The sequence below is a fragment of the Hemicordylus capensis genome, chromosome 2, assembly GCF_027244095.1.
Source record: "Hemicordylus capensis ecotype Gifberg chromosome 2, rHemCap1.1.pri, whole genome shotgun sequence".
NCBI lineage: Eukaryota > Metazoa > Chordata > Lepidosauria > Squamata > Cordylidae > Hemicordylus > Hemicordylus capensis.
In genome coordinates, this window is record NC_069658.1 from 118601738 (window position 1) to 118624369 (window position 22632).

At 42.2% G+C, this 22632-nt stretch overlaps 1 protein-coding gene across 6 annotated transcripts in view; it reads left to right on the forward strand.

Moving 5' to 3' along the window:
• Positions 1-22632, forward strand: part of CCDC171 (coiled-coil domain containing 171) — a 259692-nt gene that overhangs the window by 31807 nt on the left and 205253 nt on the right. For all 6 annotated transcript variants that reach the window (XM_053301832.1, XM_053301835.1, XM_053301831.1 and 3 more), the window contains 3 exons: positions 4071-4163; positions 5742-5902; positions 11885-12023. In XM_053301832.1, coding sequence (XP_053157807.1) covers positions 4071-4163; positions 5742-5902; positions 11885-12023 — 393 coding nt within the window. The remainder of the gene's footprint in view (positions 1-4070; positions 4164-5741; positions 5903-11884; positions 12024-22632) is intronic.

The window sequence follows — 22632 nt, forward strand, 5'->3', positions numbered from 1 at the left end:
AAGATATCCCCCCTGCCTTTGAACCGGTCGAACTGCTGGTCTTTCGAACCTGTTCGGAGGCTCGTAAAAGGACCTCTGAACAGGTTCATGCACCATCCCTAGAAAGCGCTTGCTTCCATCCTCTTTCCATTACAAGCACACAGAGGAGGGAGAGTATGGTCTTCAACCATGGAAGTGGCAGTGTGTGTGGGTGGTGGTGGTGGTGGGGAGAACTGGGGGGCTGGAATTAGGTCCAGCCCAGAGCACACCCCTTCACCTTCGCCGCCATCTCCTCCTGTTTTGTCCAGGCAAATTCAGTGATGGTTGGGGGTTTGGGAACAGGCAGGAAGTTAAAAGGTTTTGGGCACCCAGACAAACATTGTGCCCAGTGCCAGCAATGTCAATGTGGGGCAGGATTAAGAATGAGTTGAAATGATTCTACTAGGTGGCCTGGACGGGAGGACCCCTTCTTGAGGCAGTGAAATGAGGCAGTGAAATTTCCCGTATTTTTCAGCAGCTTGCAGTGAACAAGTAAACTCCCTGTGCTGCCGAGACCATGCCATGCTTCAGTTGTGCTGGTGGGGATGGGAGAGCAGTGTGAGCCTGGCAGAGATGGTGTAAGGGGCAGAGAATGGCTTGTTAGCATTTATCTACCCTGTTTTTATTCACACAGAAAAAGAAGGCAGCTGCTATTGACATACATTACAGCTTCCTCCTCTCTCTTTAAAAAAAGCAAGCAAGCTTCAGGCATGTATGTCTGCAGAACTTGGTGGCTTAAGGTGTCCTGCAGGGCGTAGCAAGGTTGGAATGGGCCCTGGGACAAAAATGAAGATAGGCCCCGTCCACCTCCAGGGGGAGAGCAAAGAGCAAGCTATCACCCAGCCATAGCCCCCCCCCCCGCCCAGAGGCCCAGGAACATTTGTCCCTCATTCTCTTAAAATTGTAGCTATGCCTCTGGGGCCGAGCATCAGTTTGGCATGGCTTTCTTGAGTGTGGGCTGTAAGAACAAAAACATACCTGCAAGCTGCTGTCAGGACAAAGTAATGTTGTAAGTAAAGGAGGAAACTGGAAATTACTTAGATGGCTTTATGGGTTGGGATGATGATAAAGTAAATGAAGCAAAAATAGTCATGCTTTAATAAGAAGTGTGAATGATTGCCACAATAGCTTTCCAAATGCGACCAATTGGTAACTATTTAAAGAGAGATCACACATGCCTATTCTTATAAGGCAGATTTGCGATGTTCCTTTAGTGCCCTCTGGTGGGTATCAGAAGGAAATGTCACTAGTTGGAAAGTAATAGTAATTGCAAGAAGAGAATGGAAGCTGCCAAGCCAAGAAAATGACTGGCTGAATCAGAGTGAGTGTCTAGTCCAGCATCCTATGGCAGCCAGCTGTTGCAGCCAGATGCCTACAAGTGGGGCAAGAAAGCATTAGCCCTCCGCTCCTGTTTTCTCCGCCTCAGCTGATATCTGAACCAGGAGATCCATAGTTATAATTATTGAAAAACCTTCTGCTCCAGTTTTTTTTAAAATATACTTCAGAGTAGCTTGCAGATAGGGTTGCCAACATTTCATTGACAGAATGAGGGACACAAGTTTGTGGGGGCTGGATAGGGGGCGCTGGGAGGTGTATGCAGTGGTGATCAAGAGCCTGAGTATCATGGACGTATATGTAATTGAATTATGTGCTATTGAATAAATGAGGGACAAATGCTGTCCCTATAGGGACCTGAAATGAGGGACAGTTGGCAACCCTACTTGCAGATTATAAAACTATTGTTTAGGCTGCTGGTGTGTGCAGCACCAGGATTGGAGCCAATCTCGGCGCTGCCCATCTGCCTAACCCTGCTTTTAACCCCGGCCTTTGGCCAGGGTTAAGGGCACGAGCACACCCTTAACTCTGGCACCACGGTCATGTGGGTGCTCAGGCTGCGTGTAGCCTAAGCATGCACAGTTGGGGGCCTAGAGCACCCGGCTCCTGGGAGATTTCCCCAGTGCACCCCACATGTTGCATAGTACATTATGGGATATCAGGCTGGGGTGCATCATCCCGGCCTCTGGAGATCTGCACAGCTTCGGGCAGTGCAGATTGTTTGGGAGTGTGAGCCACGCTCCCAGCAGCATTCTTTGCATCATCTGGGGCAAAGGTAAGTTGGCAAAGGCCCCCCCCCCCCCCCCCCGGCCGTTTCCACCTGCCCGGTCATGTGAATAGCCTCTCAGAATGCTGGGTGATCTCCTAAGCTTATTTTCCTTAAGGAAAGTAGGCTAAAAATGCAAAACAAATTGAAAATATGAATTAAAAGGTGTTGAAAAACTCAGTGAGAAAAGTATTTTTCTAAATGGGGTGGGGGAGGGGAGGAATAGAGTTAAATTTATGGTTTTATTTGAATCACAATTTAGTCTGCGCAACTTGGTTTGGTTTGGTTTCTTTAGCAGTCAGGGGACTACCAGTTCACAGTTAACTGGGCCTGTGATCTAAAACATAGTCCTTTGGCTGCTGAGTCTCTTGCGGTAAACGGATATATCCCTGTTGCCTTCCAGGATACTTGATATTGATGGCATCGCATGCTGTCAGATCTGCTGGATAAACAAATTCAAGATTGTCTGTATCACGCTTGTTGATTCATAGTATGTTGGTGGTCCTGAAAACCTTTGTGCATAAGATTTTATTTATGTGCTGTGACATTCCAAAAACCTCACTCGTGCCGATGTGGTATTCTGTGGTAACCTTCCTTGTTGGTTGTGTTATAGTTTGCAAAAAAGACGTAATGCATCTGAGACCTTCCTATATGGGAAGTGCTTAGGTGGTATGGATTTTCTCAGTGTCAGGGTGGTTTATTTGATCCTGTAGACATTGCAGAGAAATCACAAATTAAGAATTCATAAATGGTGTAGCTTTAAAAAAATGCAATAAAATTTTAAGTTGTAGAGATGTGGATTTATAGTAAAACAATTAAGACTGCTATTTAATATATATTTATATTGATTTTGAAGTTCCTCCTTCTTTAGGAGTACCTAAGACAGTATAATTAACCCTTAACCGTTTATATAAAAATTTAAATGAAATATACACATGCTCAGAAAAACACAACAGCAACAGAGAAAGCATCACAATAATGAGCTCAGAGGTGAAACATTTGAGTAAATGAGATGGTTTTTATCAGTCACCTAATGGCTTAGAGAGGAAATGGTTGACTAACAAGCAGAAGGTTGCCAGTTCGAATCCCCACTGGTACTATATTGGGCAGCAGTGATATAGGAAGATGCTGAAAGGCATCATCTCTTACTGTACGGGAGGAGGCCATGGTAACCCCCTCCTGTATTCTACCAAAAGAAAACCACAGGGCTGTGTGGGCGCCAGGAGTCAAAGACTTGACTTGTATGGAGGTAACTCATTGGGTCTCCCTAAAGCAAGTGTTATATATTGGGTATATTATGATGCTGAAACCATAGTCCCATAGAAGTGGTTATTCTGGAATTGTGATACCACCACTGGAAAGGCCCTACTTCAAGCCCTAAGGATCTTGTGCTCCAATACATGAAGACTGGAAGTTTGAATAGAAAGAAAATTATCTGTTGGGTACTTTGGACCACTGAGGACTCTAAAGATCATAACCAGGAACATGTTTTGAGGTCCAGAACCCAACTGGAAGCCTGTGCAGTTAAGCAACAACTGACATAATGTGCTCTTTTAAAAAAATCAAGTTTCCATTAGGAAGTGAGCAGCAAAATCCTGCACTAGCTGAAGCATCAAACTTCAAGAGCAGTCTCAAATATAGATCATTGTAGCAGTCTATCCAAAAGAGCCAGCACAGCATAGTGGTTAGAGTTTTGGATTAGAACTGGGAAGACACGAATTTGAATCCCCAATCATCCATGAAACTCACTGGGTGACTCTGAGCCAGTCATGTAGCTCTCGGTCTAACCTACCTCACAGGGTTGTCATGAGGATAAGAATAACCATGTACTCTGAGCTCCTCGGAGGAAGAGCGGGATATAAACGTAAAAAATAATCATGGGGGAAAGGGGACTTAGAGATATTTCATGGTGGATCTGTCTTAAACTGATTTAAACATTATTATTTTTTAGATAGCTGCAGCAAGAGTGAAGAAGTTGGAAGAAAACATTGAGGCAGAGAGAGCAGCACACCTGGAATCAAAATTTAATTCTGAAATAATTCAGGTAAATTGGTGGAAAATGATTTCTGACAATAACAAATGCATGCTAGGCTTGCTTGCATGAGTGATAAGTGTGGTGAAGAGTTTAAGATTTAATAACACAATTTATTTATTTATTGTATTTTATTTATTTTTGCATTTATATACCGCCTTTCGTTAAAAAGATAACAATTTAATAATTGTGTCGTGTGGTAGCAAGCATGAATTGTCCCCTTTGCTAAGCAGAGTCTCCCCTGGTTTGCATTTGAATGGGAGATTACATGTTTGAGCACTGGAATATTTTACAGTGCTCAAACATGTAATCTCCCATTCAAATGCAAACCAGGGGAGACTCTGCTTAGCAAAGGGGACAATTCATGCTTGCTACCACACTTGCTATCCCTTAGGGGATGGGGCCGCTCTGGAAAGAGCTGCTGCATGCTGCATGTGGAAGGTTCCAAGTTCCCTCCCTGGTATCTCCAAGATGGGGCTGAGAGAGACTTATGAAGATAGACTGTTGTGCGGGGGGGGGGATCACAGTAGTACCCCTATACATGATTTGGGACTACAGGCTTGTAATTTCCTTTCTTTCTTTTTAAAAACTCTCTGAACTCACGGGATTGTGGGCTCACCCTTTACTTACATGAGCTCACTCACGGGATATGTTGCTTAGCAGGCAGCATGGGGAAGGTAACTACAGGTGAGGCCTAACCAGCGACTGAATGAGGACTATTCCTTGTGTTGTCCTCTCCGATTCCAGAACAGATGAGGAAGCTGAAGTAGACACGAGCTAATTAAGAGCTATTCTTCTAACAGGAATGGCCAAAGAACTCCTCTCCATGTTGGTACATCGGATTAGGCTTTGAGTTTATCACCTTTGCAGGAAGAAGTAGATAAAGTATAACAGGCTCATCTCTCTAACAAAAGTGTTAATGGTTGGCTTGAGGTTCGGGAGGAGTGCTCGTTAAAATTATATCTCCCTGCCGCCCCTTCATCCACTTCACTGCACTTTGCAGCAAAGCGGAACGGAAGAAGGAGCGGCAGGGAGATATCCTGCCGCTCCGTTTACTTAAGAAAGTACGTGCCTTTTTGCACTGCACGCCATGATGCCAAGCGGGGGAAGGGGTGGCAGGGAGGTATCCTGCCGCCCCATTACTAAAACAATTGCTGCAGCAGAGCGCTGGAAAAGGGGCGCTCAAGGAAATAGTAAGAGCAATTACTCCATAAAATACGGGCACCGGAGGGGGGAAAGCGGCAGGAGGGGTAAGTCAACCCTCCCGCGCCTTAAAGGAACCCCCCACCCCAGTGCCGGACCGCAGCTCCACTGTTCCGTGCACACCCCTAAAGCATAGTTTGGTGTTCCATTTGTGCCAATCTTGACTTTGTTTAATATTAACTAGTGTTTGCTCCTGACCTAACCATGGTTAAGGGATAGGAAATGCTACTTCTAGTGTGGGATTGTGTGTATAGCTGTCCCTTGGTATGGGTACTGTTTGTTCTGCACACCCAGCTACTGTTTTGCCTTATAACTAATTTGTTGTATAGTGATAAAATACCAGAGTCTTGGTGTGTTAACTTGATTGTGCCATTATCATTTTTGCAGTTAAGGATTCGAGACCTTGAAGGAGCATTGCAAGTGGAGAAGGCCAGCCATGCAGAAGCACTTTCCAACTTGGAAATGATCAAAAGTAAATTTAAAGAGTTAGAAAATGCATATGAGAGAGAGAAGCTGAATGCTCAAGAAAGCTTTGAAAAACTCAATATGTAAGTGGCATTTTCTCGATTCACAGTTTGTATTTCTTTGCCTGTGACAGAATTGGATAATTAAAAATACACACACCCTGGATATTACACAGCAGTGAGCTATACTGATGCACGCTTTGAGATGATAGGTGTGATACAAGATTATCTAACTTACTGTGTGAATCAACTTTGAACAAATATTTTTTTCCAGCCCCTAGATCAGTGATCTTCATTATTTTTCAAGCAAGGGTCACTGTGGCAAAAAATATCTTCAATGTAAGAACATTTCCCACCAGTGTTGACTTCCATGTAGTGCTGTGCTTTTCCCAGCACTGCTGGCTTTGTGTGTGGGGTGGGTGGGTGGGTGAGTGGGTAGGGGATAGGGATGTGCACGTAACCTTTTTGGAGACCCTTTCTGGGCCTCGGAACCGGTTCGACGGCAGGGGGTGTCTAACCTTAAGAGAATGGGAGGGTTCATTTACCCCTCTGCCGCTTCCCCCCACCGGCATCCATTTTAATCCAACCCCTTTGGGGCAACAGCGTACCTCCCTGCTGCTCCGTTGCCCCCGTTGTCCGGATATGACCAGAAGTATCTGATGTGCCTTCGAGGTTCCATGCATCCCTAGTAGGAGTAGGAGTGTGACATGGCCCTTTAAAGAGAAACAGAGCCCTTGTTGAGGCTCATAGGGGAAATGCCGGGGAAACACTTCCCAGCACTCTGTGAGTACCATCCAAGAGAAGGCTCTGTTTTCCTCTTAACGGAGCCCCACCAATGCTGGGCTTTGTGCAGTGGTAATTATTGCCTTTTTGCATGGTTGTGGGGGCTGTGAGGAATATTCAGCATCAGCTAAAGCTTCACACAGGTATAATTAAAAAAAAAAATTATGCAGGGAAGCTGCCCTTAGAATTTATGGGAGCTGCCATTGACTCCCAGGTCTTACAGTGAAGAATACTGCTCAAGATCAGTTTTTGAAGTAATGTGTGCCTGCGTCATTTTATAAACTAAAATCTCTGAATGTATGATAGTTAGGAATGCATCTTCTTATAAATATTTGGAGCCATTTGATTATTGGAGCTAAAGATAATTTTATACGGATAAAAATTTGTTGCTTTAGAGCAGGGATGAGCACAAAGTAGCTCTGGATCTGTTGGTAGATCTCTGTGGTTTGCAGTAATTCAGCATGGGCTTGTGTCCCCCAATTGTTTGGCAGTAACCGCAATAAAAAGGCTCCCCTTCCCACAGCAACAGTTAAGGTGCTAAAACTAAGAAAGCTTTGGGGGGTGGGGGGAGGGATGAATAGCTTTCTGTGTGGAAAGGCTGTAAACTCAGTTCTGGCTCCAAAAACAAATGTCTGGGTTGATCATGTGCTCAGAGGTGCATGTCTGTCCTGAGCTACTGTTTTGGACCCGGTTCTAATTGGTAGGCCTCAGGGTTCTAGTAAAAAACAAGGTAGATCTTGAAGTCTGCCTGCATCTGCTTTAAAGTTCTTCCTGTCTTAAGACTGCAATCCTAAACACACTTATTTGGGAATAAGTGCCATTAAACTTGGTGAGACAAATTCTGAGTAAAGATGCATAGGATCACATTATAAATGAGAGAAACTCTCAGCTCACTAACTTTAAAGTGGAAGATAATTTGTTGGAGTAAGCACCTGATATGCCCTTGAAATTGGAGGCTGCCTTTCTGAGCAAAAAAGAGGAATTCCCAAATTCATAGAAAGCACCAAATATGCCTGGAGATGGACTGTTACATTTTTGCAAGCCAAATGGAATTATGCAATTTCCTGACCTGTGTTTTACTTTTATGACAAGTCTTTCTTATCTCCAGACTTCAAAGCTTATCCCCATCATTTGTGTGCTCTTTTCGGTTGCCCTGAGCATTGATGATAATCTTGCAGTTGGAAGCTGAGTGTGGTGTGCTTTAATGCCTGAAGCTTAAAGTGGCTCTTGCTTCAGTTGGTTGTGTAATGAAATGTAAAACCTACAATGGCCAGTGTAACAGAACTGGGTGGGGTTGGAGAAAGAAGATTTGAGATTAGGAACAGGTTTCTTTAACCACTTGCCCTGGAGTCATGCAACTTCCAAACCTCCCCAAAGCAGATTGTAAATGCTGCCAGCTCCCCAGATTGCTGCTCAACTCATTTCTTTTTAATTGTTTTTTTAAAAAAATGTTCTAATTGTTTTAATTGTAAAAAGAAATTTAGTATCTAGCTGACTTTTAAACATTTGGAGATGCCTAAATTCTTTTTTTGGAGGCTTAATCTACTGGAAAACAAATATACAACAGAGCGTTTAAGCATAGATAGACATAGAGGGCTTAAATCCATAGACACAGGAATGCAGTAAAATTTTCAAAAATGCTTATTTTCAGGGAGCAAAGATCATATGGCCAACAGACTTTGTCTCTAGGTAGCAAAGGAGATGACTACATATATATATATATATATATATATATATATATATATATATATATATATATAAATATATATAAAAAACAGAATTTTAGAAGTTTAAGAAAACCAGTGGGCAGGATTCAGACTAAGTCATGGTTAAGCACTATTGAAACAAATGAGACAAGTTAGTCATGATTAACTTAAACCCATTTAATTTAGATGAGATTTAATCATGACTAACTTAGTCTGAATCCTGCCTAGTTTTCCAAAGCCACTTCTGGAACCTACACTACTAGCCTCCATTATGTGTCAGACATGTTCATCATGAAAACAAAGGAAGCATGAACGAGAAAGTATATTCCATTGCAGCAACAGTGGAATGTGTAATACCACCTAGCTCTGCAAATGTGAATCTCTTTGAAAACCAGGTCCTTCTCTTTAAAAAGAAATCCGTAGCTTGGGTTCATTGCTGGCCGCCAAGAGTCCTTAAAATTTATTTGTTTGGTCTGACCTTTCAGGGTTTTAAAATTGTTTTTAATTGTTTAATGGTTTTGAACTGTTTATTTGGTTTTGTATTGATTGTTTTAAAATGATTTCGTTGTGGATTTGGTTTTGTCCCTATGCATCGTCCAGAGCCTTTTGGATGTGGTGGTATAAAAATGTAACAAACAAACAAACAAACAAACATAGAAAGCTTTTTGCAAGACTGAGCTTGAAAAGGATTCCTCTCCTTGGCTATGTAAACTAAATAGCATGTCCTCAGAGAATCTGTATGAGGGAGGACTTGGGAAAGCCAATCAAGGGAGCTATGCTAATTTGAAATTTCCTCACTTCATATTAATAAGGGTAACTTGTAGTAGAACTGGGGAGGATAAAATAGCTTCATAGAATAGTTTGAAGGTATCAAGAAATTCCTCTATTCCATAACCTAAAACAAAGCCAAAAAAAGCATGATTGTGATAGAAATTATTGTAGGCTTGAACCTACCATGAAAAAAGGTGTTCCCTCATTTTATGTGACAGAGCAGGGCTATGGCAAATTGAGAGGAATTTTCATCCTTCTCACACATCCTACATCTGAGTTAACAGTTTTTACCCTTGAGAGGATTAGACTATCTCCCTCCACTGGATCCTGTGAGACGGAAGAAGAGGCAAGTCCAATTCTCCCATGAAAGAGTAAAAGCAGCAGCAGCTTCTGAAAGGAGCTGCAAATTCTCCTTCAGTTCACCACGAGACTCCCTGCCTGTTGTCACTGTTATGATAACTTTCATTGACTTTCCCTACAGATTTTATGAATCTTTAGGTTCTTGTACATATATGATAAACAGGCCTGCTCAGATTTGGGCTGTTTTTGGACTACAACTCCCATAATCCCCAGCTACAGTGGGAGCTGCAGGCCAGCATCTTCAGGAGGGCCAAAGTTGACCAGGCCTGACTAGAACACTAGCAGTTGATGGAACATAGGAAGCTGCCATATACTGAGTCAGACGATTGGTCTATCTAGCTCAGTATTGTCTTCACAGACTGACAGTGGCTTCTCCAAGATTCACAAAGCAGGTATCCCAACTTTGAGGAACCCTATAATTTCTGGCAATAATTCTGTCATGAATCGTGCTCTAGTATGGTAATATTTAAAAAGTATTTATTTTAACGCTTTTAACCTTTAGTTAAGGCAAACATATGTCTCTTAAGACTTCATTACAAAATGGGGAATATGAATAATGTACCCTGTTAGACATAATCAGATCAAGTATACTAGCATCCTGTAACAAGAAATCCTGTTATGGAAAGCTCTGAACAGAGACTCACAAATTTAAATTGTTGTTGGTAGGAACAGTTTAATTACAGAGTAATTTTTATTTTGATGGTCTTGTCAATACTCATAAATCAATGAGATATAGATCATGGGCTCCACTTTGACTCTTGAAGTTGCCAACACTTTAATATACTTTAATTTATAACTTGGATTTTTGTTTCCTTGCAAGACATTCTGATATGGATGCATCATCTTCCTTAGGTATTGACAAATTCCCTCTTTCAGGTAGTTCTTCTATATTTTTGCATCAGTTTTTGTTACTGTCACACTTCTCCTTTATGTTCCTTGACATGCTGACCTTTTGTGTAGTGTTTATGTTAATTTCCCACATTTTAAAATTATGTTTATATTGTTGCCTAATCTAAATTCTCATTGGGATTGTTTATACTTTCCTTGCCTTCAGACTTGTTGTTCATCTTCAACTTCCTCAAGTCATACTGGTTTTCAAGTTAGTTAAACCCTCCTGTAATGCAGGGCTGCACAAATTTGGCCCTTCTGCAGATGTTGGACTATAACTTCCATCATCCCTGCCTGTTGGCCATTGGAGATGATGGGAGTTATACTCCAATAACAGCTCAGGGGAGCGAAGTTATACAGCCCTGCTGTAATGACTGAGTGTTGTGGTAAGTATTCTTTTTCAGTGTTTGCTAAAAGAAAGAAAAAAACATTTCTGTAGTTGAACTGATAAGAATAAAAACGCTACTCTTAGAACTTTCCTATTCATTCTTTGAAATACTTGTTTGTGTTTGAGGGCATGTGTATACCCCACAGTTAAACTGGTTAAACTAACTTGGTTCCCTTAGATCTGTGGGAATTCTGTTAGGAGCATAGTGATCATGAAATACAAATCATTTCTGCATGGTTCTCCTATCCCTTCTGAGGTTTCATGTAGCTATATTTTAGTATTATGTTTGTGTCCCCTTCAGGCTCTAACTGTGATTAGAGTATATTGGAATTGCCTTGAGACCATGATTTGAAGCTTGGATTTGGATATCCTAACTTGGATTTGTGCAAACGGAAGGCACTTCTTCTGTCTGTGCCGGGGGAGGCCATTTTTTTGCCAGTTTCCCATACCCCCAGTGCCACAGGTTCCCCCCAATCCTTAGGAGTAGACTTACAGGGGATTCAGGTAGGGGCTGTTGTGGAGCAGAAGGGCTGATGTGCTTCCTCCTAATCGAACAATTGGGTTAGGCTACAACCCAATATTTTTGAAAACAAAACACGGTTTCAGGCAATATAGTTAGTCCCACTGTATACATAGTAGTATGATATGATTACAGAAAGTCAGGGAAGGGAAGGGTTTATTTACATGTGAGAGGAGGGAGAATAGAAGAGAAAATTGCCCCTCCCCTACAGCACATGCAGTAGGGGAGTGTTAACATGCAGTGTTAGTCTGTATGTCAGCCATTGTTTGTAGATTCTGTACTTTGAGGATTTTTTGTGTGCATTTTAACAAATTTGAAGAATTTGAGTTGGGTTAGTCCAAGAAGCTTGTGAGTGTTGTGAAAATTTCAGGTTAATTGAATAATATATCCATTTTGTTTAACCTACTCATTACGCCAAACCCACGACATACATATTTTTAGATTACTGCACCAGATTAGACACATTGAACCTTAGCATTTTCTTCATATTTTTCCAATTTTGTTAAATGTAAAAAATAGCAGAGTATGGTTTCAAAATAGCATAGTACAATCTAAGTTAAATACAATTTACAGTCAAATATAATCTTAAGTCAAAATCTAACACATTAGTTGGTAAAAGAATTTTTTGAAAACCTGTTCTGTCTTTTCAGGCTTGAAAGGGAGTATCTCTCCATAAACAAGCAGCTAAATGAAGAGATAGAGGAAAAGATCAAAATAATTGCAGATCTCTCAGAGAGACTTCAGGATAATGAAAAAAGTTACAAGGAATTGCAGGATGAACTTCTACTGGTAAGAAAGAAGCCCTGAGGCTTCTTCTTTATTGGTCCAATATATGTAGCTATGTGTGGTGTTGCTGCTGCTGTGTTGTTGTTTTTAAACAATTATTTTAAACACACCATTAAAATCTCGCGATGTTACTTTCGTAACAATAAACTGCCACTCTTTGTGTTAGACAGCAACTGAGCCCACTTGGCTCAGCAGTGAATTTTGTGGTATGCACCATGTTCTGTTTGTGACATCTTTGGCCTCCAATCAATGCTTTACTCTCTCTTGTGTGTGTGTAATGCTGATGTTGTGCTTACTAGGGTTGAAGGCCATAAAATGCAACATAAAATGTGTTGATGGCTTTGTAAATGGGATGGACAGAGCTATATAATACAGGTTGTATCTGAAGGCAAGGGCAGGGCAGGGCATGAGCGTTTTTCTCTGAGGGATGAAGGGTTATGAAAGTTGCATGGTGTCCTCTTCCGCCCCCTGCCGTCCAACTGAAAATGGCTATTCAGCAGCTCCTGATTGTGTTCTGTACACGATAGCTGGTTCGTGCTCACATCCTTTTATTTGGAATCAGCTTGGTATATTTGATATATTCAGGCATATCTGGAGACACTAATTTATCTGAATGTATTTTCCATATAGGTATGCTATATAAATAACAATATTGTGTGTTGTGATGAAGCATTTCACTTGCTATAAAATTTTCACGTTGAATGTGTTTCTAAAAACAGTTAATGGTATGTTTAAAAAAAAAAAAGCCTTTAAAGCTGTAATTTTCCCTCCTATTTATCCCTCCACTGAAATAACCACTCATATTGGCACGGGGCTCATCTTGTTTGAATGGGAGATTTAAAAGCAGAATGTATCTAATCCAGAACCCTAATTATTTTTGTAATATGAATAAAAAGGGCATTTGGGAGCATAGAAAAAGTGATGTCATTTAGATGACTTCTTTGTAAGAGATTTGTGGTCACGTTGCTTCAATTGTTGGTATGTTAAAACTAGAAATTATTTTGATCAAGTTATTCTGGCCTTAATGTTGTACCATTTTAAACCCGTGAAAGCTTATCCCAAGAAAGTTATGACTAAGTCCCATTGAAATTATTAGGACTTAAGTTAAATTGATCTCAATGATGCTTAGTCATGACTAACTTTCTTTGGATAGTTCCCATTCTGTTTATCTCAAGTGATCAAGGATCAAAAGCCCTATTTGCTTTTTCTAGCGATTCTTAGCTATGGCTGGGACCTGAAGAGTGGCACAGACATTCCCTTTGTACCAGGGGCGTATATAGGGTAGGGCAGGCAGGGCACGTGCCCTGGGCGCCACCTGAAGGGGGCGCCATTTTTGAAAATTAAAAAAATGGCCACCGAAAACAAAATGGCCACCGCACATGCTCAAATGGCCTCTGTGAGGTCCTAGGCCATGCCGGGCCTTGCAGAGGCCATTTGAGCATGCGCGGTGACCATTTTGTTTTCAGTGGCCATTTTTTTTTAAAAAAATTATAAATGGCCACTGCACATGCTCAAATGGTCCCTGTGAGGGCCTAGAGGCCAGCAGGGGGAGGGGGAACCTTTGCAGACACCCCCCCATGGCCTTTAGGAAGCCCCCCGAAGGGGCTACAGGTAAAAAATTTAATATAATATAAGTCACTGTACACATGTTCAGTTTGGCACTATGTACAGAGAATCAGGGCTTGTGAATACTGAGCTGAAGCGTATGAGCTAGGATTGTATTCATTTGCTCTTACTCTGCTTCTTGTGATAAGTGAGTTAAATGTGATGTCTTAATAATATGGCTATTAATGGTGAGTTTGTCTTTGAATCAGTGTGAAATCCTTAGTATTAAGGCCCACTGGGAGTTTCTTGCTCTCTTTCTCTCATTTTAACTGTCTTTCTGAAATACTAGAATATATTCCAAGCAGTGATACAGTTTACTCTGCATATCCTTTAATTATTTTCAGAGTATCTGAAAATATATGGGAAAAGTCCAATTCTCCATGTATTTTTAAAACGTATGTAATAGTGATGCTACAATGCATAGTAGAGAATCAGACAGGCACTTCTGTTTAGTTTTCCAAGTACACCTCCACATAGTATTTGGGTATTTCATGAGCCCCAGCATACTGAAATTTGTAGTTTTCCAGCATTTTTTGGTCTGTTTACGTCCACTGCTAAATAGCTTTTGAAATATTAAAAGATTAACGGGCTTGACTTGTATTTTTCAGCTGATATTATGGTAAAGTTATCTGAAAGGTGAGTGTCAGATGTTTGGACGGGGCGCAATTTCAGTGCTTGCCCTAGGTGCTATTTTCCCTAGATATGCCTCTGCTTTGTACATCAGAACTCAACACTTCCTGTGCCACCCAACATGCTACTTCTCAATTTGGGGAAGTGGTCAGTAATACACTATAAGGGGCTCAAGCTAGATAAATTGCAGAAACCAAGGCAGGTATCTAGGAACATGTGTATATACCCTTCCCCTTACCCATAGCTATAGCTCTATTTGTAAAGGTGTGTGCTATGTCCTGTTAGGTCTCCAGGTCTTCCCTTGTTGTGCTAGAAGCATTAAATAAGCCAGGAACCTTGCAATCAGTTTCTATAGAATTAAATTAATTTGCCCCTCTCATGCCTTCCCCTTGCTGGGCAAATGGACAGCACATGGCAAGAAAGGAACGGAAGCACTGTCTTCTGTAACCCAGTGAATGGCCTAGAGAGGGGCCTTGACCACCACAGAGGGGGAACTGGTCAAGCTAAGGTGATGAAAATGCCCTGTGCCAGAAAACAAAGAGATCATAGAACAATCCATGGTGCTATAATTTTTTCACATTTGAATATGCACGACCATGAGACAGGAAACCAATATTGTTGGCAGGAAACTGCTGTTTTTAGTCTGGAAGCTCCATTGATGGGCAGGCACTGGAAGTTGATACAAAGAACATACCTGTTAATGGGTTCATATGCTAGCAAATGACTAATAGTCACCGACTATATACCTTAGAGCAGCTGAGGTCAAAGTAGCTTGATGCTTAGAAGCGGGAAAACAAAAGCTCATTTGTGCTGGTTTAGTACCTGTGGGTCTTTCTTGGACTTGGAGTACTAAAGGGGAATGCAGCATGTGTATTGGCACAGGCAGGGTCTGAAGGTACATGATATAGTTCTACTCCTAAAGTAAAGCAGGTGTGGCTCTGTAAACTGCCTGGATGAGAGACAGCCTGAGAACCATGCATAAGCCACTCCTATAGCCCCTTCCTATAAGGAGATCTACAGTATAAGGGCTATAAATATTACCACATGCATGTAGCATTTGTCTGTTTTTCATTAAAGGCTCAAAAACTGCTTTGCTAATTTGGGATCCGTTTAATATGGATTCAGACCCAGGGCCTCTCTGTGAACAGGTCATTTCTTTTATCAAGCTGTAAATTCAGGATAATAAATTTTATTAGGTGATTCTACTGATTTTTAGTGCAAGAAAAATCACTCTCTATCTACTTTTTTCTCATTTTTTGATAAAACCTCTGTCATATCATCCCTCCATCTTTCTTTTTTACACTAAAAAGCCCTGATTACTTTAGCTTTTCTGCATAGAGAAGATACTTCACCTCTCTTGATATCTTGGTTGCCCTTTTCTACAGTTTTCCCGCTCCTTAGTCGCTTTTTTGAGACTAGATGACCAGAAGTGTACATAGTGGGTGACATCCTGACGAAGTGTGCACGTTGGTGGGGCCTGCAGGGATGCAGTGGGAGCCCTTTGAACAACTTCCCCAGCTCTCTTGTGATTGCACTGTTGCACAAGTGCACTAATACTTCCAAGCACTTTCCACACCATGTTTCTGCTCTTGCAGAATTCTTCTGGAGCACAGAGTGGTTGTTGAGCAGGAATGCAAATTCAGAAGGATTTGCATTCCTGCTCAACAGTGTGAGAAGAAGAGGAGGGGAGGGGGAGCTCTGCTGCATTCCCACAGACCCAACTAATGCATGTGCTTTTCTAGTCAGGATGTCAGCCAGTGTTCCATGTGTGGTAGCCCTATAAATGTATACTTGCCATTTTATTTTCTATCTGTAGCATAGAATGTGCTATCATCTGCCAAAGGTTGGTACCAATATGTTCGATAAGAGATTTGGAGACTGCAAACTAAAGTGAAAATCGTGTGTGTGTGTGTGTGTGGCCTTTTAATGTATTTATTTAAAGATCCTTTCCCTTTATGCCATTTCCCCACTATAAATTTCCTTGTCCCTACCTGTTACTTAAAAAAAAAAAAAAAGAGGGGGGGGGGTGATGTTTAGTGAATAAATGGTGTGAGGAAAAAGTTAAAGAACTGAACTTGGGTATGGTGTACCTCAGGGCTCCATATTGTCTCCGATGTTGTTTAACATCTACATGAACTGCTTTATAATTTTTGTTTTAATTGTTAACTGATTTTAATGGTTTTTAAAAAAATTGTAAACCAACCTGAGCCATTTTGGAAGGGTGGTATAAAAATTGAATGAAGGAATAAATATTAACTAGCCAACCCTGCACAGAGCATCTGTGTGCTCTTTGGGGCCTGCTGTTCCCCACCCCTCCTGCCCCACTCTCTCTTGCCTTCCCTCCTCCCTGCTCCACTCTTGCCCTCTCTCCCCTGCCATCACAGCCAGGTCCTCCTTACCGGGGCGGCAGCGGGCCGAAAAGGGCCCCACCACTGCCATTCCTCCTCTTGGCCGGTGAACTGGGAAGTCTCGCCGCCCGTTCCCTCCCACCGCGGCCTCCAGCATGTGCTGGGGCTGCGCCCCGCTGCCCGTTTCTTCTTGCCAGTGCCTCCTCTCCCCTCGCCTGGGCCTGGCTGTCCTGCCGCTGCCTCCTGCTCCTAGCAGCCTGGCCTGGCTGCCGCCTTTTCCATACCTGGGAAGGCCTGGCCTGGCTAGGCCGTCCTGCCGCTGCCTCCCGCCAGGTCAGGTCGCTGCTGTTTCCATACCTGGGACGGCCTGGCTTGGCCATGCCAGGCCGTCTTGCCGCCTCTGCCTCCCAGCAGCCAGCCGAGGCCACCTCCTCTGGCCATTTTGCGGCCTGCCGCTGCCATTTTTTCTTCCCCCTCAACTCTCGCCGAAAGCCTCAACTCTCGCAATGTGTCATGAGAGTTCCATTGCCAAATTCAGGACACGCATGCCAGCTAAGAGAACTAATTATATAGATAATAAAATGAAACTGCTGGGAGAGATCATCAGGAGATTTGGTGCAGGGTGTTATCAGCATGCTGATGACACCCAAATCTTTTCTCCATGTCAACATCATAAGGAGAAGGCATAACCTCCCTAAATGCCTGCCTGTAGGCAGTGATGGGCTGGATGAGCAATTCATAGCAAAGAAGATGTTCTCTTAAATACCCAGGGCACAAGCTGTTTAGGGCTTTATAGGTTATAACCTAAACCTTATACTTTGCTCAGAAACTTATCGGCAGCCAGTGTAGCTCTTTTAAGATAGGAGTGATATGGTCTCTCCAAGATGACCCGAGACCAACCTGAGGTCTGAGGCTGAATCCAGATAAGACAGAAATACTTATTGTGCGGGGTTGGAACTCGGGAGATGGTTTTGATCTGCCAGTTCTGGATGGGTCACAGTTCCCCAGAAGAAACAGGTACATAGTCTGGGGCTGTTTCTGAACACAAAACTCTCTCTGCTGTCCTAGGTTGAGGCAGTGGCCAGAGGTGCCTTTTATCAGCTTCAGCTCATATGCCAGCTGGGTCCATTTCTTGAGATAATTGACCTCAGAACAGTAGTACATCTGCTGGTTACTTCCAGACGTGGCTACTGTAGTGTGCTCTATGTGGGGCTGCCTTTGTACGTAGTCCAGAAACTGCATTTGGTCCAGAATGCGTCAGTCAGGTTGGTCTCTGGTCATCTTGGAGAGACCATATCACTCCTATCTTAAAAGAGCTACACTGGCTGCCAATAAGTTTCTGAGCAAAGTATAAGGTTTAGGTTATAACCTATAAAGCCCTAAACAGCTTGTGCCCTGGGTATTTAAGAGAACATCTTCTTTGCTATGAATCACACCACCCATTGAGATCTTCTGGAGAGGTTTGTCTGCAGTTGCCACTGGCTCTTCTGGTGGCTACTTGGGTACAGGCCTTCTCCATTGTTGCCCCAAGGCTTTGAAGCATGCTCCCTGATGAAATAAGAGCCTCCCTATCTCTTACAACTTTTAAAAAGGCAGTCAAGACACATTTGTTCACCCAGGCTTTTAGTTAGATATTGTTTTAATTGTGTTTTAATAGTTTTAACAATTTTAATTGTTGAAATATTTTAATCTTTTTATTAGTTGTTTTTATTGTTTTGTTGTAAACCACCCAAAGAACCTGAGTTTTGGGCAGCATAAAAATGTGTTAAATAAATAAATAAATAAATACCCCTACCACCTAATGGTGCAGCGGGGAAATGACTTGACTAGCAAGGCAGAGGTTGCCAGTTTGAATCCCTGCTGCTATGTTTCCCAGACTACGGGAAACATCTATATTGGGCAGCAGCGATATAGGAAGATGCTGAAAGGTATCATCTCACACTGTGCGGGAGATGGCAATGGTAACCCCCTCTGGTATTCTACCAAAGACAACTACGGGGCTCTGTGGTCGCCAGGAGTTGACACTGACGTGACAGCACACTTTACTTTACCACTACCACCACTCCAGCTTGCCCCTTAAGTCTGAAGCCTCTTTGGCTACATTTTAAAAGAAAACGAAAAGATCAGGAATAAATTACACATGATTGAGAGTCATGTTGTTTGATTTCTTCTTTATTGTTTTGATTTGTGTTTTAACTCTCTGACGTAAGCCACTTTGAGCACCTGGAAATGAAAAAGTGAGGTATACATGTTAAAATGGATGTGTCATTCATCCTTTGCTGATGGACTTTAACATTCAGTTTCTAAAGTCAAACTAGGCTCTTGTTGCCTGACTCCAGCCTATCCAGCCACTGGTGACGTTAGTTCACCCAAGCAAGCCATGCTTGTATTTCTATCTTCATAGTATATATTCATCTCATGTGATTGATACTCTGATGTGTAATTGCATGGTGTAACTGAACTAGAAGCCTTTAAGTACCAACGGGCATCGTTGATCAGCTTTTGCAGGAAGTCTTCCTGAATGTCAGTGCAATTTCCAGAATCTGCAAATAAGGGCTGTTCATTGTATGCTAGCACTCAACACTACTGCTTCATGTTAACACCTGCTGTAGTACCGAGGTGCTATAACAAGATCAAATGCATCTAGAGTCAAATTGCAATTCATTTAGCACCAGCTGAATTGTCTATTTTAATGCCTCCCCTTTGTGACCTAATGGCGCAGTGGGGAAGTAACCTGCCAAGAGAGCAGGAGGCTGTTTGGTTCGAATCCCCACTGGTGTGTTTCCCAGAACATGAGAAACTCCTATATTGGGCAGCAGCAATACAGGGAAGTGCTGAAAGGCATCATCTCATACTGCATGGGAGATGGCAATAGTACCCCCCCCCCCCCCGTATTCTACCAAGAAAACCACATGGCTCTGTGGTCACCAGGAGTTGACACTGACTCAATGGCACAAGCCCCCCTTTCCCCCTTCCATGACAAAGCCCTGTTGAATTTCCAGTCTTTCAAAGGCATCTACAAATCCACTTGCCAGCTCACCAGTGGTGTGTCCCCCCAGCCCTGTGGTGAGCAGGACACCCAGCACCATGAATCTATCCTCAACAAGAGTCCTCATTTACACTGCCATTTTTGAGAAGGTAAGAAAAAGCAGGATTTCTTTCTGAGCAGTAGGAGAGGGCTCCTGCTGTTTCTTACCCCAGTGCAAGTGACAGAAGACTTGCTACTCTCATAAGCCCTTTCTGTATGCCAGAAAAGGATGTGAGGGAAAAGAGCAAATGTTGGTGACCACAAACAATGGTTGGCTAGTGAGCTAAGCCTAAATTCGTGGATCCCTACCATAGTATTTCTTGTAGTGGGGTGGGGCATGCACTTCTGTTTTTCAGGAAGAATGCTAGATTTTTCCAATTTCTTGTGTCTATTTGCCTTAAATCTCTTCTGTGGCGTGAGGTCGTAAAAGGAATGGAGACACACTTTCAGAATTAAAAGGAAAAAAATTATGTAAAAAACAAGGGCATATATTAAAACAAAAATTTGATAATTAAAAATAAAGTGCCAGTGTAATGGATACCATTCAGTATTGAATCCAGAGATAACTGCTGTAGAGGAAAAATTATTAAATCTCTGTGTTAGATTGGAAAGGTCTTTTTGATTTATTGCTGCTTAGTATTTTTTATAAATTTCCCTAGCCTTTCATCAGCTAAGAAGACCAAGCTGATGTGTCAGATGCAACTCTTACATGTATGCTCACTCTTCTTACTGGTGGCTGAGTACGTGTAAGGATCAAGTATGGAACCGCAACAACATGTTGCAGATATCCCTGGTGTGAAACAAACAAACAAACTGATGCATGTTGTGAGTTTATTGTGTGATTGTGTGTGCGCGCACACATAATGATCCGCATATTAACGGAGTCAGTGTGTGACTTTCCCCTCTGTTTCTCAGGAGAGTTCAAACACATTCAGTTGTTTTAATATTATTTTGGGGAAGGTTTAATCCTTCACACCAAGAGCTTAAATGTGTCAAACCTCTCTTTCCTCAGAAAGGTGTGAAAGGGCTGGCAGAGAACTAAAGAAGTTTACATCTTTTCCCTCTAGAACATAAGAACATTTCTGCTGGATCAGGCCTAAGACCCATCTAGTCTAGCATCCTGTTTCACACAGTGGCCCACCAGATTGCCTCTGAGAAGTCCACAGGCAAGAGGTGAGGGGAGCAAAAAGCATGTCCTCAGCTAAAAAGTGAGATTTTCTCCCTAAAAGCAGAAGGGATTGTGATTGTTATGAGGAACTATACTTCAGGCTGAGAAATATCCTTTTTATTCAAGCCCTTCTTTCCCCCTGCCACTGAGTTCCATAAGCTCCATCCACCTGGTTGTCTGCTAAGTGCCCTACATTGGAGCAGTTTTTGGATTCATTTATTTTTGTCCCCTTAGGGGCTTTGGGGGGGTGGGGATAAGGGCATTTAAGATTTTTGTTAAACCAGTGTATCTGCAGGTTACTTCACCTGGTTGTGTAAAGATTATGCATCCATAAGGATAATAACATTTTCTGGGTTTTCACAAATAGATTGCTTAGCTGTCCCCTCAATTTAGGGTAATCATCAGACACCAAGCAGGAGATAACTCTTTCATATTTTGAGCTCACAATTCTGCACTGGCAGTCTCTAAAGTTTGTGTTAGATGTGCTTTAAAAAAAAACCTCTCTTGCTTACCCAAAGGACTTACTGGAAAAGGGCTTATTTTAAAGAAACTTTAAACTGAATAATAAGATTCAGGCAGATTCATTAGAGTTCGAAGAGGTTTAAATGTGCTTCTCTGCTCCAAGAACTATCTGTGGATCAAACATTATTATGTGTACTCTCTTTATTTTATCTGCCCAAGCTGGTATTAAACCTATCTGTGGTCCCACTCACTGACCATAATTTGGATGTTCTCAAAGGAATAGTTACTCTTTCGCTTCTTCTGGACTATTAAGTGTAGAAGCAATTTAAATTCACACATTTTTAAGACCAGAAGGGGGACCATTATAATTATCTAGTCTGACCTCCTGTGCACATGGGCAATGGAATTCATCCTGGTTGGATTAAAGCATATCTTTTAGAGAGATTTCTTATTTCAATTTAGAAACTCCATGTAGCACCACTCAACCTACTAGCTCGTTTGGTAAGTGGTTATCCACAGTATAAGGAAATTTATCTCTCTTTTAAAAAATATTTAACTTTTGCTTTCAGGTATTGGAACATGTTTCATATCTTTTTCTGTATCACTAAGGGCTGGTGGTGCCATTAGGTGGAGCAGTGCCACCTAATGGCACAGCGGGAAATGACTTGACTAGCAAGCCAGAGGTTGCCGGTTCGAATCCCCACTGCTCTGTTTCTCAGAGTATGGGAAACACATATATCAGAAAACAGTGATATAGGAAGATGCTGAAAGGCATTCTCACATACTACGCGGGAGGAGGCAATAGTAAACCCCTTCTGTATTCTACCAAAGACAACTATGGGGCTCTGTGGTCGCCAGGAGTCGACACCGACTCGAGGGCACACGTTAATTTAAGGGCTGGTGCAGACCTTGGCCTACCTTAATCATAGTTAAGGAATCCAATTAGGCCATTAGGATTGGGCCTAATTGCCCTTTGTTCTTCTCTCAGGTTCATTTTTCCTCTTGATAGCCTTTATTGAGATTAAGGGTTATATTTGTTGTTTTTAACCATGGTTAACACTAAGCTTAACAACAAATCCTGTTAATGTTAATCCTGGTTGTATAATAACTTTTAGCCTACTTTCCAGTAGGCTTGTGAAATCACCCAGCAGTGTGTGTGTCCGTCCATATGCGTGTCTACCCTCCCCCCATCAACTTCTCAGTGCCTTGACCAATATGAACCAAATCGGGTACAGTTGTGAGGACACATAGGGATACTTCAAAGGCATAGTTTGTGAATATGTCATCCACCTCAGTTCAAGATGATGGACATGTAATCGTTTGAAGTGCAGTTGGGCTAACTTGTGGACTGCCTAACTGATTTCAACCAAA